Source organism: Branchiostoma floridae, chromosome 17 (genome assembly GCF_000003815.2).
Source record: "Branchiostoma floridae strain S238N-H82 chromosome 17, Bfl_VNyyK, whole genome shotgun sequence".
NCBI lineage: Eukaryota > Metazoa > Chordata > Leptocardii > Amphioxiformes > Branchiostomatidae > Branchiostoma > Branchiostoma floridae.
The window spans coordinates 13,583,945-13,603,566 of NC_049995.1; the positions used below are offsets into that span (position 1 = coordinate 13,583,945).

Here is a 19,622-nt window from a genome sequence, read left to right on the forward strand (position 1 = left end):
CTATAACAACAAAAAAATAATAATATTGTAGTCCTGCCCATTCTTTTGCAACCTGGAAATGTAGAAATTATTTTGTTTTTTAAATGCTTTATATTCATTCTTGAGCTCTATCAGACTCCATACTCTGTAAGTCATAGCACAAGTCTGCTAAAGGAGTACTAGTTAGTCAACAGTGTGCTAGAGAAGTTAGTCATATACGAGTATAGCTTGCAACCGAGGAAAAACTGAACTCATATGGCTGGCTAAATCCACTAGCAGAAATACATATCATTCAGTCAATTTTACCAATTTGTATTTTTCCCGGCAACCCATCGAGCCTGGCAAAGACTGCATTACACAATGTATTAACTTTTGATCTCGATGGAAGGAAATAACTGAACTAAAAGGATGAAATGAAACAAGAATACCACCATTACTTAGATTCGCCAATTTTATTTATCTCTTAATTTTTAGCAATAGTGGCATAGGGAACTCTGCCGCAATAATCAGCATCGATTTATCAGCATTGCCATTTTTATCATACAATACATACCTTAAGTCTCTTTCAACGTAACGTTAACGTTACATTACTTAACATCAAGATATTAAACAGGCGTTTGTTTTCAGTATACTGACAGGGATTACCGTGTCTGTGCCCGGTAATATTGACAAAGCCTTTCTAGCACAATTTCATTTCGTGCTAAGCTCCTCTCGACACCGAAGGACGAGCCGTGTGGATCTTATCACCAATCACGCTGGCATGTCTGGAGGAAGACGCGGCGTGATGACGTCATTCGTATATCTCCCATGATGACCCGCAATCCATCATGGCGGCCAGGGGCGGTCCCGAGTCGATAAGAGTCCGGCCCCTGGCGCGCATGTTTTCCGCTGATAAATCATGGAAAACCAACCTACTGTGCTGCCTCTTGCATTACTTATGGAGTAAATCTATCAGGCTCCAACCTCCAGCAGGGAAGCGCATTGTTATCTGTTTGCTAATCGTGGTTTTACATTCTGAATGTTTTGTTCAAACATCGCAATCTTTTCTAGACCTTGTTGCCGTTCAGGTGTGGTACATTGTATCAACATGACTCAAATCTTATATACCGATTATTGAATAAGAATACATTTTCTAAGATTATGTGGCTGCGTTCTGCAGATGTTGATCGTGACAAACAGACACACACGGACATGCACACTACTTCTTAAGGAGTGAATTTATGAATTATTCACTTGTTATTATGTGAAAATAGACAAATATTGTTATCAGTAAGTAGATAAATGACTTGCGATTTTCTTAATTCGTGTAAACCGTGTCGTCTACTCATTGAATATCAATGGCGAAGTTCATGCAATGAAATCGTGGCATCGATCGATAGAAACGCTTTATATAACATCGAAATCGTCTCTAGAGGCAAGGCGAATTGTTCTTGATTTATTTCTAACTCTCCAAGTAATAACTTGAGCTTCAACCGGGAAACAATCGATGTTACGCCTGTCTATGCACTATAAGTCAATAATCTCCAAAAGCACGACAATACATGGGTCAATTTATAAAGCATTCATGAAGCACTAATGCACGACGTATATACAGATCGAGTATACATATTCTATGTTAAGTGTATTTTACCTTGCACCCAAAAATATCATCTCGGTTTCAGTTCAGACAAGTAAATCAAGAGAGAGTTAGGTATATAATCTTGATACATAGCATCGGTGGTTCAGTGGTAGAATTCTCGCCTGCCACGCGGGAGGCCCGGGTTCGATTCCCGGCCGATGCAATAACTTTTTTTCAATCCTTTTTTTTCTTCGTTATTCGCATTGATCTTGTCAAGAAAAGAAGATATTTTTTGTACAGATATTTGAACATTCAATAGCAGGAATTGTCGAGGTTCTTCAAATCACCCTTCCACAGCGTTAAATCTACCACAAAAGAGTTTTGCATTGTACATTTTCTGACCTTTACATCCTGTTCGTTCTCCCACAAGATCACATGTCAATAAGATCACGTGTCTGTAACTCTTGTAAGTTTACGTTCTGAAGTGATTGTTCGTTGAAAATTTGATCCGTGCATACCTTACAGTGCTGCAAGAAAGTTTAGCATTATACAATGACCCACCATTATCATATTGTTCAGTCCAGTTTGCCAACTCGTAGTAAATTCCGCAAGCTAGACTACTTGAGTATAAAAAAAGATACTTTTACTGACCTTGAGGTCCTGTTCGATCTCCCTGACCCGGCTGTAGATAGTACCTTCGTCCCTTTCTCCTGTACCTTAGTTTTCATCTTTATAATGTGCGAAACAAACAAAGAAAGAAAATGGTACATTTCCTGACCTTGAGGTCCTGTTCGATCTCCCTGACCCGGCGGTAGTTCCCTCGGTCCGCCTCCACCTGCAGACTTCTCCCCTTCTTCTGTACTTTATTCACTTTTCTTTTTTATGTGCGAAACAAACAAACAAACAAAAAGGTACATTTCCTGACCTTGAGGTCCTGTTCGATCTCCCTGACCCGGCTGTAGTTCCCGCGGTCCGCCTCCACCTGCTCGTTCCTCTTCTCAGCCTTGCGCAGGCGCAGCTGCAGGATGCGGCAGTTCCGGGAAGTTTGTTCGAGCTCCCGCTGCAGCTGCCGAAACTGCTCAAATTCCTCTTCTCGAAACGAGTCCTGTTGATAAAGCAAAAGGCACGTTAATTTGAAATCATTGGTTTCGAACTGGAATTTTTTCAGCCCCCGCTGCAGCTGGCGAAACTGTTCAAATTCCTCTATGCGATATGAGTTCCGTTAATTCAACACAGATTATGTTAGTGTGATATCAGTGGTTCCTGGAATTTTTATCGCGTAAAAGACATGACAGTTTAGAGAATTAAAACCTAATTGAATCATGTTGAACTTAATGAATACAGCATAATTTAAAATCTTGATATACTGTAAATGCATTTAAGTTCACGAGGATTTAATTTCGCGGTAGCGGGAAAAAGGAATTTTCGCGGTGGATTTAATTTCGCGGTAACACCATAGACTGCAGTCTAATATTATAATAGAAAAAATGTTTGTGGTGGTTTTACGTTCGCGGTGAAGTGGTCACCGCGAAAACCGCGAATACCAATCCACCGCGAACATTTCTGCATTTACAGTAACAGTCGCTAGATGTCTAATTTCTACCGGTGTAAACTGCTGTAACAGCAATGATGGTTCGGCAATTCCTAGAATTGAAATGTTTTCTGGAACTGCCCCGACTGACAACTACTCTGTTCAGTCCATATTCCTGGCCCTCTGCCGGGTCCTTAAGTAATACAGAACGTTTTTAAAATTGCTCTTAAGTGACGTAAGGTCGGAATTGATCCCCAGAGATAAAATTAGACACTTCTGAAATTAGTCACTCACTATTAACTATTAATGAAGAAGATGATTAATTTGATTATGTTTTGGCTCATGCTTAATATGTAATCTTATATCATTCAGGGGTTTTAAAATAGTTATCACGTATTCAGTAAAAAATACATAGACTTGTTCTTTAACTATTCTTTCTCAAGATAGGCTATCTGGCGTCTATATTATAATTCAGATTTATATATACCTAAATTCTAAAACCACCAGTTCTGGGCTTAAAGATATACAAAGAAGGTACATTTTATTTGATTTTAATATTCCTTTTTTTTTCATTTATATCAGGTTATATGTGGTCCACTATCAAAATCAGAAAGAAGAAATGATCTCATTGCTTGTGGCAGACATATAGTAATAAACATAGACATTTAGTTTGGCGGATGTAATTATCATTTGTGTTCTTGATTGTCGTTGAATAATCGGAGGACTATGCAGATTTTTCCTAATATAATGGAGAAAAATAACCATCTTTGAATTTGTAGTACATGGTAAATATTTAAGTAAACTACATATATTGTTCTTGTAGGAATTAGATATTCTAATTCTATATAATCTTTTTAACATTATATGTCAGTATGATCTCATACTTAATGTCAGCATTACTAATATCTATGATATAAATGTAATTTCATGACATCTAGCAGACATGACCTCATATATATAGAGACTCATGAGATACCGTTAGAGAGATGTCATCGTCCGTATGCCTTTATACCCGAGAGACCTTTAGAGAGATGACTTGACATCGTCTACATGCTTTTAGCTAAGTACTTCTGCGGGCGGAGATCACATGATCATGATGGAGTAGCTAGGTAATTCCTCTTAGCTGGTGATAGGTCAGAGGTTACAGCACGCAAAATCGATAAATGTCGTAAAACAGAATATTTACGATATGCGATAGCAGCCCCTGTAGGTCTAAGCAAACAGAGCATCTGTGGCATCGATCTGATGTTCGGCGAGAGGTCACAGCAAATTATTCTGCTCATCATTCATACGTTATAATGATGGTATTAGGATGTCAGACTAAAGAGGTTTTATCTACTAATAAATGAGACTGCGCATATTCAACTAGGGTTTGCATAATTATAAGATCAACAATCGTGCTGCCGGAAATATAGCAAATAGACTTTGTTGTTAAGAAATACAATCTAGAATCAATTGTGGTAAGAATATTTGTAAATGTAGTCAATGAGCCAACCCATTGGCTTTATAAACAGTTGCATTTACTGCTTTCAAACATTGTTACTGAATGTAGAAGGAAATGTCATTTCACAAGAGAATTGCAGGTCCAATTTCCTCTAACAGAGATGCAAATCATACAAGTCATGAACAGCCGTCCATTTAATTTTCTGGGGCAGCTCCTGTCAAACTAATCTAAAAGTATACTATAGAAAGATCAAGACGACGAGAAGGCTGTTTGTACAATAATGCAGGTCATTTGATCAGATCTCCGTCGTCGAATTCGAGATGAAGAGATATAAGTGTAATTGAATAGATAAACTAGACAAAAAAAAACCTTCAGCGGTAATCATCAATAAATATTGATCAGGATCTGTGTGAATACTTTCAGTGGCCGGGGATTTCTATTATCCGCCTTATATAAGTATCAAAGAAATTGTAATTTCACAAAGGAATTTCAGGTCATCCGCTCTGATCATCAATAGATATTGATCAACATTTTGTAAATACTTGCTAATTATAAATAAAGATATGTGTGATACTTTCAGTGGCCAGGGACATACAAAATCCGTCCTTTGTATCAAAGAAAATTACACAGATAATTTCACAAAGGAATTGCAGGTCACCTTCTATGTCTATCACAGACGCCAATGAATCATGTCTGTTGTTGATTCATGTCTCCTGTCCCTAATCCCCAGCCATGGCCAGTCCATTTCATTTGTCTAAAACGGCTTCAATCAAACTAATCTACAGGGAAGGCAGAACAGCAAGATTTTGTTGAGCTGTTCTTTTAGTTATAAACCAGGTCAATCATTAATACTCTTTAGATTAGTTTGATTGAAGGCGTTTAATGCCATGGCCTGGCCATTTCATTTGTCTAAAACGACTTCAATCAAACTAATCTATAGGGAAGGCAGATGAGCGAGATCTTGTAAAAGCTTCTCTTACAAAACAGGTCAATCATTGAAATTCATTAAAATTTTGTCTCAATCAATAAATGAATACACAAATGTAATACAAATATCATCATGCATCCCCATTATTAGTCACTGTGTTCTGTATCTACAGTCTTTGGAAAGTGCTATAGCTGCATTCAGTCTTTCTTCGTCTTTTTTCAGTGTGCTTTACATCCTGCTAGCTTCCTATAGTCAGCTCTTGGAGTTTCTTTGCTGTTGTAGGAAGGGCTTGGCCTCTGTGCTTTAGGTCTGCTGCTTTCAGCAAACTAAGCAGGTTGACACAATGCCTTCCTTTGCTTGCCTTGTATATATCTACATACAAATATATAGTCTTCAAATTGTTTCGCTCAAAAATTATATTTCTGCGGTTTCATTGGCTTTATCTATGTACGATATGTATAAATAAAAGACAATGCCTTCCCACAAGAAAACTGTATGTAGTTCCCATTTCATTCCTAACGCAGAAGCCAGATTCACGTCTATCGCTTTTAATCCCCGGCCGATATCATCTGCCAAAAGGGACCTCAATCATACTAATCTATATGAACAGGCACACCGCTGGACAGGTCTGGATACGGCCGCTAATGGGCACGTCTGTGATTGTTCCGTGGGGATTTTCTCAACAGCTCTATTCAGTCCTAACCGTTTTTACCGACTGTATTTTAAAGATAAACCGGTGCTTACACTTAATTTGCAGATATTTTTTCTCCCGCTGTGTTTAAAGCTATACGTTACCGGTATATAATCATATATGGTAAGGTAATTGTTTTTTTTTCTATATGCCCTGATTTTCTCTTGCTCAAGTCGATGCCTGTGCATCTGTTTGACCTAATATCGTGGCTAATCATTTCTTTTTTTAACTATGTAATTTAAGGAATCATTTAACCATATCGATTACGGTATTGTAATCAATAACATCGATGAATTCAAGAATAAATAGGACATGAAGCCACAAAGAAGCGATTTCCTTTTAATACAGTACACATGTATATTTTGCTGTATATCATTAATAGTCCGGGTACCACTCGGATAGTAATTCGCTCCTATGTTCGCTTCTGCTACCTTGAATGGCATAGAAACGCTAGTGACTGTGTATAGTGTATAATAAACGTCGGAGTAAACTACTATCCGTATGGTACCCAGACTATATCAAATCATTACCGAGCACCAGTATCGGAGATCTTGCTTGTTTGCAAATAGATTAATGACATCGTATTCACCACGGACTTTTCATAAGCCGAATCTCATCCATGTTAATCTATGCTAATACTGATAACCGGTTGCAGGTGGTCTGGGCGCAGGATTTCTCCAGGGGGAGATGTTTATTTATTGGTGTCGTTGTGCTGGGCTCTCGCTTGGATATTTGGACTGACCTCATTTTGCACAAAGACTCAAAATTACATGTGCATTTTGCTGCACGGTTCTTGTTTATGCAATGGATTGCCATGTACATGTGCGCGTACATGCAATTTTGACAAGTTTTATACACGCTAATGAAAATGACCCCTATGTAGGGTAAGTATATGAATGAAGAAGCTGTCAAAAAGCAAATGGACTTATTTCTACTCTGATCTTCCATTACTGGAAATCTGTGGCTACTAAGGAATACCCAGCCTTGTGTGCATTCTTACTACTCTTGATATGCCATAGAGGCGACGCACTTGCAGGCGTACTTGAAACATTCATTTCTGTCTTTTCTGGGATGAGACTATTATAAATCAACATGTCGGTGAGACTATTTATAAATAAACATGTCAGTGAATAGGGGTTAATGGAAACGGCTTCTATGTAGGGTAACCATATGAATGAATAAGCTGTCAAATTCTAATGGAGTTTTATACCATTCCAATCTTCCTCCAAAATTCTACCACAATCTTCCATTACTCATGGAATACCCAGTACTGTAGGAATTGAAAGCACTGTTATACTCGAGAAAATTATCTGTTAATCACAGTGAGCATAACACATATAATTATTATCTTTTGCTGCATTCTCTACTACACGGGGTCTGGCCTTGGTGCTGAATGATGGCTCCATCACAACCACCCGTGGTCTGTAATTTACGCAAACCACGAGGCACACTGGCAATTTACTTTCTTTTCGATTACTCTGGTCTTGATTTATTCAACGCATTAATGTATTTCTTTGAGAACTAGACAATGGAACAACGGTGATACAGAAATGCTAAAAAAAAAATAGCGCAATAAAATAACAGTGTTTGAAAGATAACTAAAATACGTGTTAATATTGGGAATTATGTATGCTTTTAACTATTTAATAACATGAACAATTTTCCTTACAAGAAACAGATCATGTCAGGCCAATAGAAAAGACGTTCAATAATTCCGTGCTTGTAATTTAACCAGACGACCTACATTTCGGACAAACGCTTAAATATCTAGAGCGCAAATTCCAGGAAGGTCAAACTCATTAAAATAATGAAAAGCCACCGTCTGTGATGGATATTCCTCTTTTTCTAATGCTACTTTGACTCCAACATATTCCGCAATGCTACAATAGTAAATCTACAACGCGACCAACGTTTCTACACATAAAAGAACGCATTTGAATGTTATTCAGGGCGCAAATTCCCGTAACATTGATTTCCAGGAAGGCCAGACTGAGTGGGGACATAAAAACCTTCCGTCTGGCTGCGCGCGTCTATAACACGGGGCATTTTTTCCGGGAATAATGACATTACGAATGAGGCTATTAGTTTCTTCGAGCAGAAAGGGCTGTAAGGACGATTGAAGATAAGGTATTCTTGACATCATGTGGGGCTGGTTGAAGGTGTATTTTTAGCAGGATGGAACGTTAATCCTTTGTTTATCTGTTGTAGATTGTACGTGTAGAAGACAGAAGATATTTGGCTTTATGACTGTAAGGACGATTGGAGATAAAGTATTTTCAAAATTGTGTTATTTGATGGTGGAAGGTGTATTCTTAGAAGGATTGCGCGTTAATTCAATGTCAATTTGTTGTAGATTGTACGTGTAGAGAGAAGATATCTGACATATCATCATTAATTTCATTTTCAATTACATACTTGTCTGTACGAGGCCTGGTTGTGTGTGATTGTCGGGTTTCAGTTATCATATCGGACCCGATATTCTATTACAAAATGGCCGGATAAATGATGTACTCTAGATTATTTGGGAGGACGAGACGTGAATTCAATGTCAATTTATTGTAGATTTTACGTGTAAAAGAGAGCAGATATCAGACTTGTCATCATTCGTTTCTATTCTAATTACATATTGTACCTGTAAGTGCGCGGTTTGCTTTGGTCTATTGTCGAGTTTCAGATATCAAATCGGACCCGATAGCCAATCAATCAGAAAATGGCCGGACAAAGCGTGTACTCTAGCATACCCCCTCATTTATACCCCAGTAGGAGTGGTTTGATGGTTTGGAAGAAGAAGAATATTTTGGATTTACAAAGTAATAAGACCAAATCAGGAAAGCGTGTGCTGACGTATGGTCCCATTACACAGCCATAGTCATTTTTTTGCCTTGTCAAACGCACACAAAAAAAGCAGCCTATAATCAAAGACACTGTGCCTAGGGGCTCAGCCGCTGTAAACCATGTTGCAGCGTGATAGGCATCAAGAACAAGACAAAAAGAATACAGAATTAAAACCAAGAGATATGTTGCTGTTGATTCCTAATTTGAAATGGATGGCTGAAGGAAGGGTTCAGTAAGCCATATATCAGCTGTTCATCCTACATGGCAGTTTTCCAGTTTTGCCTGGCAGGGTTCCAGCGGGGTGTGATCACTCAGTGGGAGTTGTTTTTTATAAGGTTCATGGATTGTAAAGCTCTATGATTTACACACATTTCCATCCATCCATCAGTCCCGTAGCTCAAGAAGCCGTAGGGGCGGTAAGACTGTTCACAAGTGATTTCACACACATTTGCAACAAACGAAAGAAAGACATAGCATCCATCACACGTAGGAACCGATACAGTGGCCGATTGGGTACTGCTGTCCCCCTTACAATCGGTAGGTCGTGAGTTCGATCCCCGGCCACCTCTTACTAATCAAACATGGTACATGATGCTTTCTCTACTTAGCACTCAGCAGTAATGAGGAAGAGTATTGGAGTTAGACATACATCACTACCAGCGGACTAGCCCTCTGCTGTAGTATAGTGGCTTGCACAAATGTGTGGCCCCGGGCTACAAAAATTGAGATGGACGCCACCTATAACATCTGTCAGAGATGTACGGGCAACTTAAGCCTTTACATTATGCGTAGGAAAGAAAAGGGTAGTTGAGTAATACGGCTTTTGGTAGAGTCGGAGCTAGAAGTTTTACAAACTTTTACAATTAATGGCCAGGCTTTAAGTTTAGAGATATCGCTAGGAATAGGTTGTCTCTAATGAGGTTCCCTGATAATAGAACACACAGTGCTTATAAAACATGAACAGGCTTTCATACCTTTGAAACATATGCGAACTATTGAAGATATATACCGCTGACAACATTGAAAGCTATATCTGCAACGTAAGTTACGAGAGACCGCCATCAATTGGCAAGCTTCCCGCTTTCAGCTTACACATATCACCCCGCGTGGCTCGGTTTTAATGAGGCTCTCACATGACAAAGCTCCAAGAGATTTTTCAGATTGCTCTAATGCGTAGGGAGAGAACTGTTCGCCTGTGACTGTAAGATAGTCGTAATTTTTGCCTTCCAAAAGATCAGATGAAGATAGTGCTCTTTGATTTTAACAGAAGAATATCTCAGATATTCTTGTTCATTATCTTTTTTATTACACTTTTACTGAGCAAAATCCATTACTAGTATCTTCTATCTAAATAAGATAAGCGCAAAAACACCAGTCGCATGACTGGCATCGTCATGCCTGACCCATGACCGTTGCTAGGCAACCATGCAGTAATGATGTCATCTCAGACGGCTGTTGACTTTCAATCAGCGTTGACATTGACCTCTGTGCCCGTCAGTCATGGCCCCGCCCCTTAGCTCATTCCCGGAACGATTGGCATGCCGACAATGCGTTCTAATCAACAAGTAGATTATGATGGAGACTTTAGCAAGTGTTATCGAGACGATACCAGCGAAAAGAGACACTTAGCAAAAGATAACACTGTGTCGCATAGGAATTTTGTGCAGCTTCTGGATTTGAAATTCCACTAGATATCAGACTTAGGCAAGTGTAATAGATATGATACCGGTGAAAACAAGCACTTAACAATTGATAACATCCCGCGCATGTGCATTTTTCAGTGTAGGCATTCTGGATTTAAAATTCCACTAGATATCAGACTTAGGCAAGTGTAACAGATATGATACTGATGAAAATATAGACTTAGTAACAGATAGTGTTTGTGCAGCAATTCTAAATATTAGATTCCATTACATATCAGTAATGAAAGGATGTGGAAAGGCCTAGGTCAGGTTCTTTATTTCTAACCTTGGCATGCTCGGAACTCTTAGAACATGTCATGAAATGCAATCAAGATGTATTTATTGCTGTCGAAAATGGATGCATAAACAGAACAGCGTTGACAACACCAGACTTATTTTGTCTGCAGCTGTATCTTGCACGCTTGTACTATTATTGATACCTCATTAAATGCGATTAAGATTCCTATTCATAAGTCATGAACGTTGTAACAAGCACGTACAAATAGCATCAACCTAAAATTACTCTATGAGCAGATTTACCCATGGTATAAGATGTTAACTAAAGGTGGTATCTCACTGCACTTGGGGCACCGGTGCGGCACTGCGGGGTTTGTTTTTTCACTGCGGCACTGTTGTGTTATTTTTGTTGTAATTTACATGTAGATATTGCGTAATACGTAAACGTATGACTTAGAAGACATCAAAATACACAAAACGTAAGAAAATTCGTTGTTTATCTCGGAAATTCGTAATTGAGTAATCTTTCGAACCCCGCAGTACCGCATCGGACCAAAACAGTGCCGACCAAACTAGCCATCGGTAAATCAGCTTCGAGGTTTGCTAAAAACGTTTCGCAAGTTGGACCTATATCCTTTATATGTTTCTCGCTTGTGTATAAACGGCCTCTCGGTTGTGTTTGGCAGCCGTTCAGCCCCTGTTCTGTAAGACAGATCGGGTCATTACTGTGTTCTGCTGCGGTGGAGTTTTCCGGTAATATAAAGTTACGGTTCAGAGTCGTAAACAGTCCGTGTGGGATATTGAATTCAGCTGCAGTGTGAGTCATGCATACATCTCACGCGAACGTTACTACGTACCATACTGACCACACAAGCACGAGAGAGAGAGGGGGAGGGAGAGAGAAAGATATAACTAAGTTTCGATTTCTTATCAAATTCCGGAGTTGAAAGGTCTTTTTTGAAGGGAATAAAAATGATTTCGTTCATATAAATTGCTGGTGTTTTGCGCTCTTACTGTTAAAGCTGTTATGGTGACCTTGCAAAATCCAATGAATAAAAGAGAAAGAGGTTTATGTAGTTAAGTATGTATTGACGCATGCAATCGAACATACAGGAAATGGCCGTAGAATAATTGATGACTCCATGTCACTTCCGCGTCACAGGTATGACATAAAAAAGCCGTATCACACATGGTTCGAAGTTTTATCACACAGGCTTCCTTTGAATAATTTGAACGTACTATGTGCACTCCGAGTGCGTCGTGGTCGAAAATTCGAATACCTGATTCGGGCGTTGGAACATTGTTTGTTCGAGGTCACGTGGTTTTTCTCAGGTGGGTATAACATAAAATACAACACGGTGTATTTCGTGTCACGTAGGATCTGTGAACGTGATTGTATTTCCATCCCTTCGCTATCACCCCGCCCCTGCACATGTTGCGGGAGTTGAGACCGCCCCGGGACGACTATTCAGCACCCCGCTAACGAGCGGCTCCAGACGAGCAGTGATGTCATGCGTGACGTAACAGGCCATGAAACATCCCCTATCATACCAAACACGGATGCACGGAGCGCTGTCATTATATGCACCAAGATAAACCATGTATATCAAACATTACCTGTTCCTATGTCTGCTCCTGTACATACAATAAATGCCCCCCCCCCCTTCCTGTTAGCTTTAAGTACTTATGTTTATATACAAAAAGGCTATGGGACAAGTGTGTGTGTGTGTGTGTGTGTGTGTGTGTGTGTGTGTGTGTGTGTGTGTGTGTGTGTGTGTGTGTGTGTGTGTGTGTGTGATATACTTAGTTAGATTGTGCATTGTTGTTTCTGCGTTCCTATGTATGTCTGTTAGCGACCTGTGCCTAGCCTGTCGTGTACAATAAAGGTCTTACATTCATTCATCGTATTCGGCTACTCGTTCATTGTATTTGGCTATATGTTTAGTAAATTTCCCCACTTCAGATACTTGTATAGTAAAGAGAAATTCATATGATCCTTACTCACCATACACCTCACTACTTATGCAACTACCAAGAAGCGGGAGAAAGTCAAATTTACTAGAGAAGATTAGACGTTTTCATGTATACAAATATGTATATAATTGCTACCATGTGACCTGTACTTAGCCCTGTGGGGTATAAATGTATAATTCATTAATATTCATTCAATTTCTCAGTCGGTGAGTTCGCCACTAAACATTTCATCATGCAATTGCTACATTTCAGAACTGGCTCCATTTTTTAAAGTTATGCTTGGTGCATATATGTCATGGTGCGGAATCATTATGCTACCCACTGAGCCCACTCATGGTGGTGTATCATGGGGCCATAGCGAAACGAAAAGGGCAACACGCCTGGCCCCCCTCCAATTTTTCATATGACCGTGACACCATCTGTTTACCCTGCCCATCTGTTCATGTTTGGGAATTTTCCTTTACATGCCTACCCGCGGGTAACCTTTATTTTCATATCAACTCCGGGTTATTGGAGATCTTTGTGTTATGTTTTTTTGAATGTGCCAAAGATGTTGAAAATTGTTTGATAACGCTGGGCATATCAAAACTATCAATTAGCATGATTGGCACTCTTAGAAAGAAAGAAAGAAAACAAACATATAAAAAATTGATTGTCAAAACTGGACGATACCCTCTTTATCCTTCTGAACGCTTAGAATATTTTCCTCCGAATACATGCCCTTAGGGTGACTGACATAACTAGTAACGTTTATTATAGCACTGTAGCTGTTATCATCCGTTGGTCTGGGTTGCTATGTTATATGTGTTATTCTGAATGTGCCAAATATGTGAGAGAGATCATTTGGTCATAATGAGGAATATAATTTCCATCAGATAGAAGGTGGTAGAACTTTAATGGAATGAGCAAAAAAGAGTCCGTTAAATATCATAAAATTTCACGTAATTATCATGCATCGTCCGTTATATTGAAAAGCTTGTACGTAAAATGCGTATGTTCGTTTTCTATGCCTCCTCAATTCAGTCGTGTTCACTTCTTTTTCTGTTACTTATTTTGTATTTATATATTTATGCTGACATTGTGTATTTCTACTCTTGGTTTATATCTATGTTTTGAGTAGAATGATTCACATAAGCACTATGCTTTTTGCATGGAAATATATGCGAATAAATGAATGAATAAATATTCACGCCTCATTGCCCCCTCCCCCCATGTGCACCTGTTATTTCCCGTACAGTATGGACATAGCAGATGCTGTTCAATGTGTACAGCGTGGCTGACGTATTCCCCTTAAAATCCACTTGCTCTATGTTGGCATACAAAAGCTAAAGGCTTCAGGAAAGAATGTTTTTAAGAGTCTAAATAGCTTATACATTGACCCTCATCCTCACAAACTGTGACGCCTGACTTTCATGGTAATCATTTTCGACTTTTTTCATTGTAGTGACGTTCGTATGCTATCATGGATTTAAGCTTTATTCGCGTTTTTAAATTTACTAATTTTTGGGATAAATATGTACATGCGGACTGGCCTGGGTGTGTTAACTATGTAATAAACACTAACAAAAACATACAGGAACAGCGACAATGAAAAGTGAAAAACGGGGAATACTCTACATAGTAATCTGCTATGACCCAAATTCCTTTGTGTATACATTAAATAGACATGTCTCTGGGGACTAGTGGACATACTCAATCTCTGTATGCGTGGTTATGGATGATATGGCTTTGCTTTAATAAAGTATTTTGTCTCTCTCAAGCTGAACACTGGATAAAAATAGTACGGTGTTGTCACATGTAAGGTATTTGTTTTGATCGTACCTATGATGCGTATACCTCAAAATATTTATAAAGGGAATTTCATGCGAATGTAGTATTAATGCATGCATTGAGGATGGTGTGTGTGTGTGTGGTGGGGGTATTCTTCTTACCTGCATTTCTTCAAGTTCCAGCTTCAGTTCCTTAATCTCCGCCTTAAGTCGGGAGTTCTCCTCTGCAATGTCGTCCCCGACCTTGGCGTTCCTGTCTTCGGGTGAGCTCGGGGATCTCCGGCCGCCGTCGGGCGAGGTGCTCGGCCCTCGGTCGGAGTCGGGACTCCTGAGGTAGTTGTTGAGCTTCTCGTCCGAACCCCGTGTACCTCTGCTCGCCTGTGCTCGGGCCTTCGCGCGATACCTCTCGGTGAGATAGATTCCGTCTCCCGCCGGCTTGCCGTCCGGCTTGGCTTTGACTGACCCAGTGGTATGCCAGGACTGTTGTTTACCCCCAGAACTCCATATCCCGGTTGTACCTTTGCCAGCGGTGTCCGTATTTAACGTTCTGGCACCGTTCTCCTTTCTATAAACAGCCGGACTTTTAGTCAGAGACGAGCGGGTGTAAGTGCTGGTTAGACTTAGCCCCCCTCCTCTCTCAAAGTTCCCGCGAACGGTGGACGGTTTGCCAATATGGCCTCCTTTAGATAATTTCTTCGTGACGTCACCTGGTTTTACCATCACTTCGTCCGCCGTGCGAAGCTTCTTCCTGGTGGAGGCTGAGTTCTGCCGCCAGGGTTTGGAGCTGTGCGCGCCTGACCGTGGCTTCACCCGAGGGGGTGGGGCGTCTGTGTCCTTCTTCATCTGTCTGTCTATCCGCTCGGTGCTACCGTTCTCCTCGGCCGAGCTGGTCTCCAGGTCCGTGCTGGCCTGGTCCTCCTCCGGATCGCCTACGCTGGATCCCTCGGGGGAAAGCAGCATGCCTCCCGAAGGGTCGTTCTCAACGCCGCGGTTCTCCAAAAAAGGCGGCAGCTGCTGGTGCGGACTCGGAATCTGCTCTCTACCCGCTATCTCAGCAGCCGGTCCACCCTCGGGAGTTCCCGCTAATTCCACAGGCATGAGGCCACCGTCTACATCATCGCCCAGTAGGCCGTGATCCTCGCGTGTCCGGAAACAAACCCTGCACCTGTCTTTCCGCCATGGTTGCGGGTCGTACCGCCCACAAGCCGCCCTCCTCTCGCTGCTGTCCCCCATTGTTCTCGGCACAACAACACACAAACATGCACACACGGCACGGCAGATGTTACCTGGTGTTCGCCGCCGCCGCCGCCATTGTAGGACTCGCCTCACGCACAATGGGTCGGCCTAGCCAACCCGTGACGTCATCCGCGCGAAATCATTACCCATTCACGGGGCAGTCACACGGGCGTGTGCCGCGTACGTCTATACGGTTCACTTCCGTCGTCTATAGTGTGCATGATGTATTTAAACGTGTTGTATTGCAAGCTGATCTTAATATCACTCTAGGAATAGAGTATTAACTAGAGTGTAATCACGTACGGGTAACCACGATATCTTGTAACGTAGCGCATTGCAGTCTTATATCATATCATATTATGTTATAGGAATACATTGGGTTCTATATAATAAGTATAATAGATTATATACAACATGTTCTTGAAAAATTATAGGCGAAATTAGTACGTACCTACATGAATAACCATGACAACGTTATCATAATGCCAAGTATACAAAGTATTGTCACGTATTTCTTTGCAGTATAGCAGTATACTTCGGACTGCAGTTGCTCCCAATATGACAGATACTAATGTATTTTATATACAACCATACATGCCATGTTGAAAAATGGACAAAAAAGCATTCACTGATAAAAGGCGTGCCAGCCTCCACATTTAAACATACACGATATTAACAAATGATATCAAGTACAGCTAAAATAGACTATTTTTTTCAAATTCTAATCTTACAGAAATGCAGTATGACTTTTATTGCCATGCATATACGACATAAGTACGGCATTTTAGATATTTTTTTGTTCAGCGTTCCATGGGTAATCAATTTAACACGGAATCAATATATATATATTCACGAGTAATTAATACCTTTGCCTTTTTATATGAACGTTATCAACAACGTCAAGTAACGTTACATCAAAAATAGAAGCATATCTATATTCAGTCTTATCGTTTAGGAATCACCGTATCCCCCAATGGCATATCTAGATATTAAATATTTCAGGGGAAATACAGTCTACATGAAGTCAGTATCAATGCAAGGAGCTGTACACCCGAAACGGTCATGTCAGGACAAAAACAGGGTATCATACAGGTTCACTGTACTGGGGTAATTCTTTTTCACAGTCAAGCAAAATGAACAGTCCCGTACTAGGGGTTACATACAGGTCACGAGTACTAGTCGATGACATCGGCGGGGATTCGAACTCTCATTCGAACCTTCTGTTCGGAGAATGCATGCAACCAAATGCCACATCCGCAATGCTAAAATAGCTGAAACCCAGCATTGACAAGAAGCCTAATTTTGCTATTGATACCCAAAGCACGTACCACACAGCACACTGCCGCTCTATCTGACGAAACGCATTAACCATTTGCAGCGCGTACACAGTACAACCAGCAGTGTGTCCTGGTTTTACAATTACTAATGACGTTCCGGCTGGACTGAGCTGACACCAGTGTCGCTCATGGCTGCATAGACAGTTGAATGGGACATGGGCCATTATAAAGGTGTTAAAAAATATGGAGCAGTCATCCTGTACTGATATCGATGTGAAGCGTGATGGTTTTTAAAGTAGCTAGTACTTGGACTCATTTTGTGAGTTTTAGGGCATATTTTCCCATTTTTAATCTGCCACGGTAACTTGACGTAATTCTATCCAACAACCCGAAGTTTGAGACCGTGGGTTATTCAATTCTGTGATGTCTTAAACAATAGAATGGATGGCAAATGGTTTGGGATTTCGTAATGCTATACAATTACCCGAATTATCCAAAAAGGCGTAATACGAATAATTGGAATCCACTGTAAGGCCATGTTGATTTGATTCTATGGATGACATCCGCGTGCGCACCAATTTTCGGCCGATTCCAAAAAAAAAAAAAGTTTTCAAGCATCGTTAAAACCAGCTTCAATACCATCAAATATATGCCGAAAATCCATACTAATGTCGTAAAATGCATCTTTTGCGTCTTCTCCTATCGCAAAACGTACTCATTTTGTCGTAAACTATTCCTTGCACATGCGCATTGACGTTAACCGAAACTTGCCAAAATAACTGAAAATGGCGACGAATTCAACTGATCGTGATTCTCCTTCGAATTATGTAAGCATCAAAGTGACACGGAAGGGTGGCGGTGTTGTGAATTGGTACGCGACTGATTGTGGACAAGGTGACGTTACATTTGCCCAGTTATATGAGAAACTTGTTACGACAAGCGAGTTCAGGCCGGTGAACTTCAGCGAATTTCTTTCAAGAACCGCCAATGTGCAAATTTTTGCAATGAAGAAAAAGTCGGAAGAGATGTCGAGGTCTACGCTGGCCTAAAGGTTGGGCATGCCTGCCGACAATTCGGATGTTTTGTCCGCATTGAGGTGGACAAGACGGCCAGTGGAAAGACTGATGAAGATCCACGGCCCAAGTCTGCTTTTGAGGTGATTAAAATTTCATTGTAACCTTCAGTTTTGGATTGAACTACTAGTAGGGGAGGGGGGCCGAGGGTATTTTAAATTTTCACATTCGGTACATGCATGCATAAATGACTACAGCACTGTTTTTTAAGTCTATTGACAGGATGTCTAAAAAAAGGCACTAAACCGACTGATAACAAATTTTGGACTCTTCTATTGACAGGAGATTCCTGTCAACGAGCGCTCACCACAGCACAGAAGAAGGACTTGGAGTCTGAAGGAGGACTCCATGTACACCTGTGGAGTATCATGGATACCAGACGATCATCTGAGAGAGAGCTGTTATGTGAGCCGGTGAGTTATAGCGTACATTGAATTTATGTTGGTTGACAATGTTGTTATTCTGAGGCTACAATTGTAGCTCATCACAAGGACTTAATAGGACCTAAAACTAGACTTTGACTTGAAAGATACAGGAAGAAGACCATCTTGATATAGTAACCCTTTTTGAATGGGTATGACAACTGTTATTTTTACTTTTATAGTTTCATAGACAAATGTTTTTTTTTCAATCAAGTTTGATACCGTATTAATGTCTCATTTGACACCTGTTTTGTGCAGGGCCCTATCATGTGCCGTTCCAGTAGAGCCCTACTACTATTCTGCGAGACTCAAGGCTCCAGCTGCATTAAGGTCAATCCTCCCAATGGTAAGCTGGCAGTGTGGGGAGGAAGAGACACTCCCCATTCTTTGGAGAAGGCCAAGCAATTCCAGATGATCCATCCAGTGTGTCAGGTGGGTTTTTTAAGTCTTTAGTTACATGTCATTTTACAATGTACAGTATTTGTGAAGATGATACTTTGCCTACATTCATTGTGCTTTTGTCTGAATTAGTGTGCTTTCTCAACATAAAACTTGATTTATGTAGTAGCTACATGTTTATTAATGAAGGTTAAATATCCAGGTACCAATACATGTGTATAGATGATGCATCTTTCCACAAACATGTCTAAAACTGGAGCTAAATACATTTTGAATTTCAGATATTTGTAGTGGCATCCATGTATTGCAAAATTCAATCAATGATTTATCCCATCTTGCGTTTTTGTAGGTGTGCAAATCTGCAGGAGTAGAGGAGAGGACACGAGGAAAGAAGAAGATGAAAAGGAGAAGAGAGGCGGAAGATGACAACTAAGGCAGGTGTTTTATTTGATCTACCTTTTTCAATACTGTTTTCACCAAGTTCTAAGTTAAAAAGCCTTCATCCTACATGCTCCATTCCATCTGAAGTGCTGAGCCTTTCCATTTGCATTTGTGTCTATCATGTACACTGTACTGTAAAACTACAT

The 19,622-nt window shown here is 40.3% G+C and overlaps 2 protein-coding genes and 1 non-coding gene across 3 annotated transcripts in view; 2 read left to right on the top strand and 1 right to left on the bottom strand.

Moving 5' to 3' along the window:
• LOC118404316 (centrosome-associated protein CEP250-like) overlaps window positions 1–16,103 on the bottom strand; it is a 51,552-nt gene extending 35,449 nt beyond the window's left edge. The window contains exons 1-2 of the mRNA XM_035803383.1: window positions 14,791–16,103; window positions 2,463–2,642 (exon numbers count right to left, since the gene is read on the bottom strand). Coding sequence (XP_035659276.1) covers window positions 2,463–2,642; window positions 14,791–15,861 — 1,251 coding nt within the window. The 5' untranslated portion in view covers window positions 15,862–16,103. The remainder of the gene's footprint in view (window positions 1–2,462; window positions 2,643–14,790) is intronic.
• On the top strand, window positions 1,690–1,760 carry Trnag-gcc. The gene has a single exon. It is a non-coding gene; the product is annotated as a tRNA-Gly (tRNA).
• A 1,571-nt stretch (window positions 16,104–17,674) lies between the features above and the next one.
• LOC118404061 overlaps window positions 17,675–19,622 on the top strand; it is a 2,019-nt gene continuing 71 nt past the window's right edge. The window contains exons 1-4 of the mRNA XM_035803013.1: window positions 17,675–18,297; window positions 18,497–18,627; window positions 18,895–19,068; window positions 19,385–19,622. The exon at window positions 19,385–19,622 is cut by the window's right edge and continues 71 nt beyond it. Of these exons, the coding sequence (XP_035658906.1) occupies window positions 18,583–18,627; window positions 18,895–19,068; window positions 19,385–19,468 (303 nt within the window). The 5' untranslated portion in view covers window positions 17,675–18,297; window positions 18,497–18,582 and the 3' untranslated portion in view covers window positions 19,469–19,622. The remainder of the gene's footprint in view (window positions 18,298–18,496; window positions 18,628–18,894; window positions 19,069–19,384) is intronic.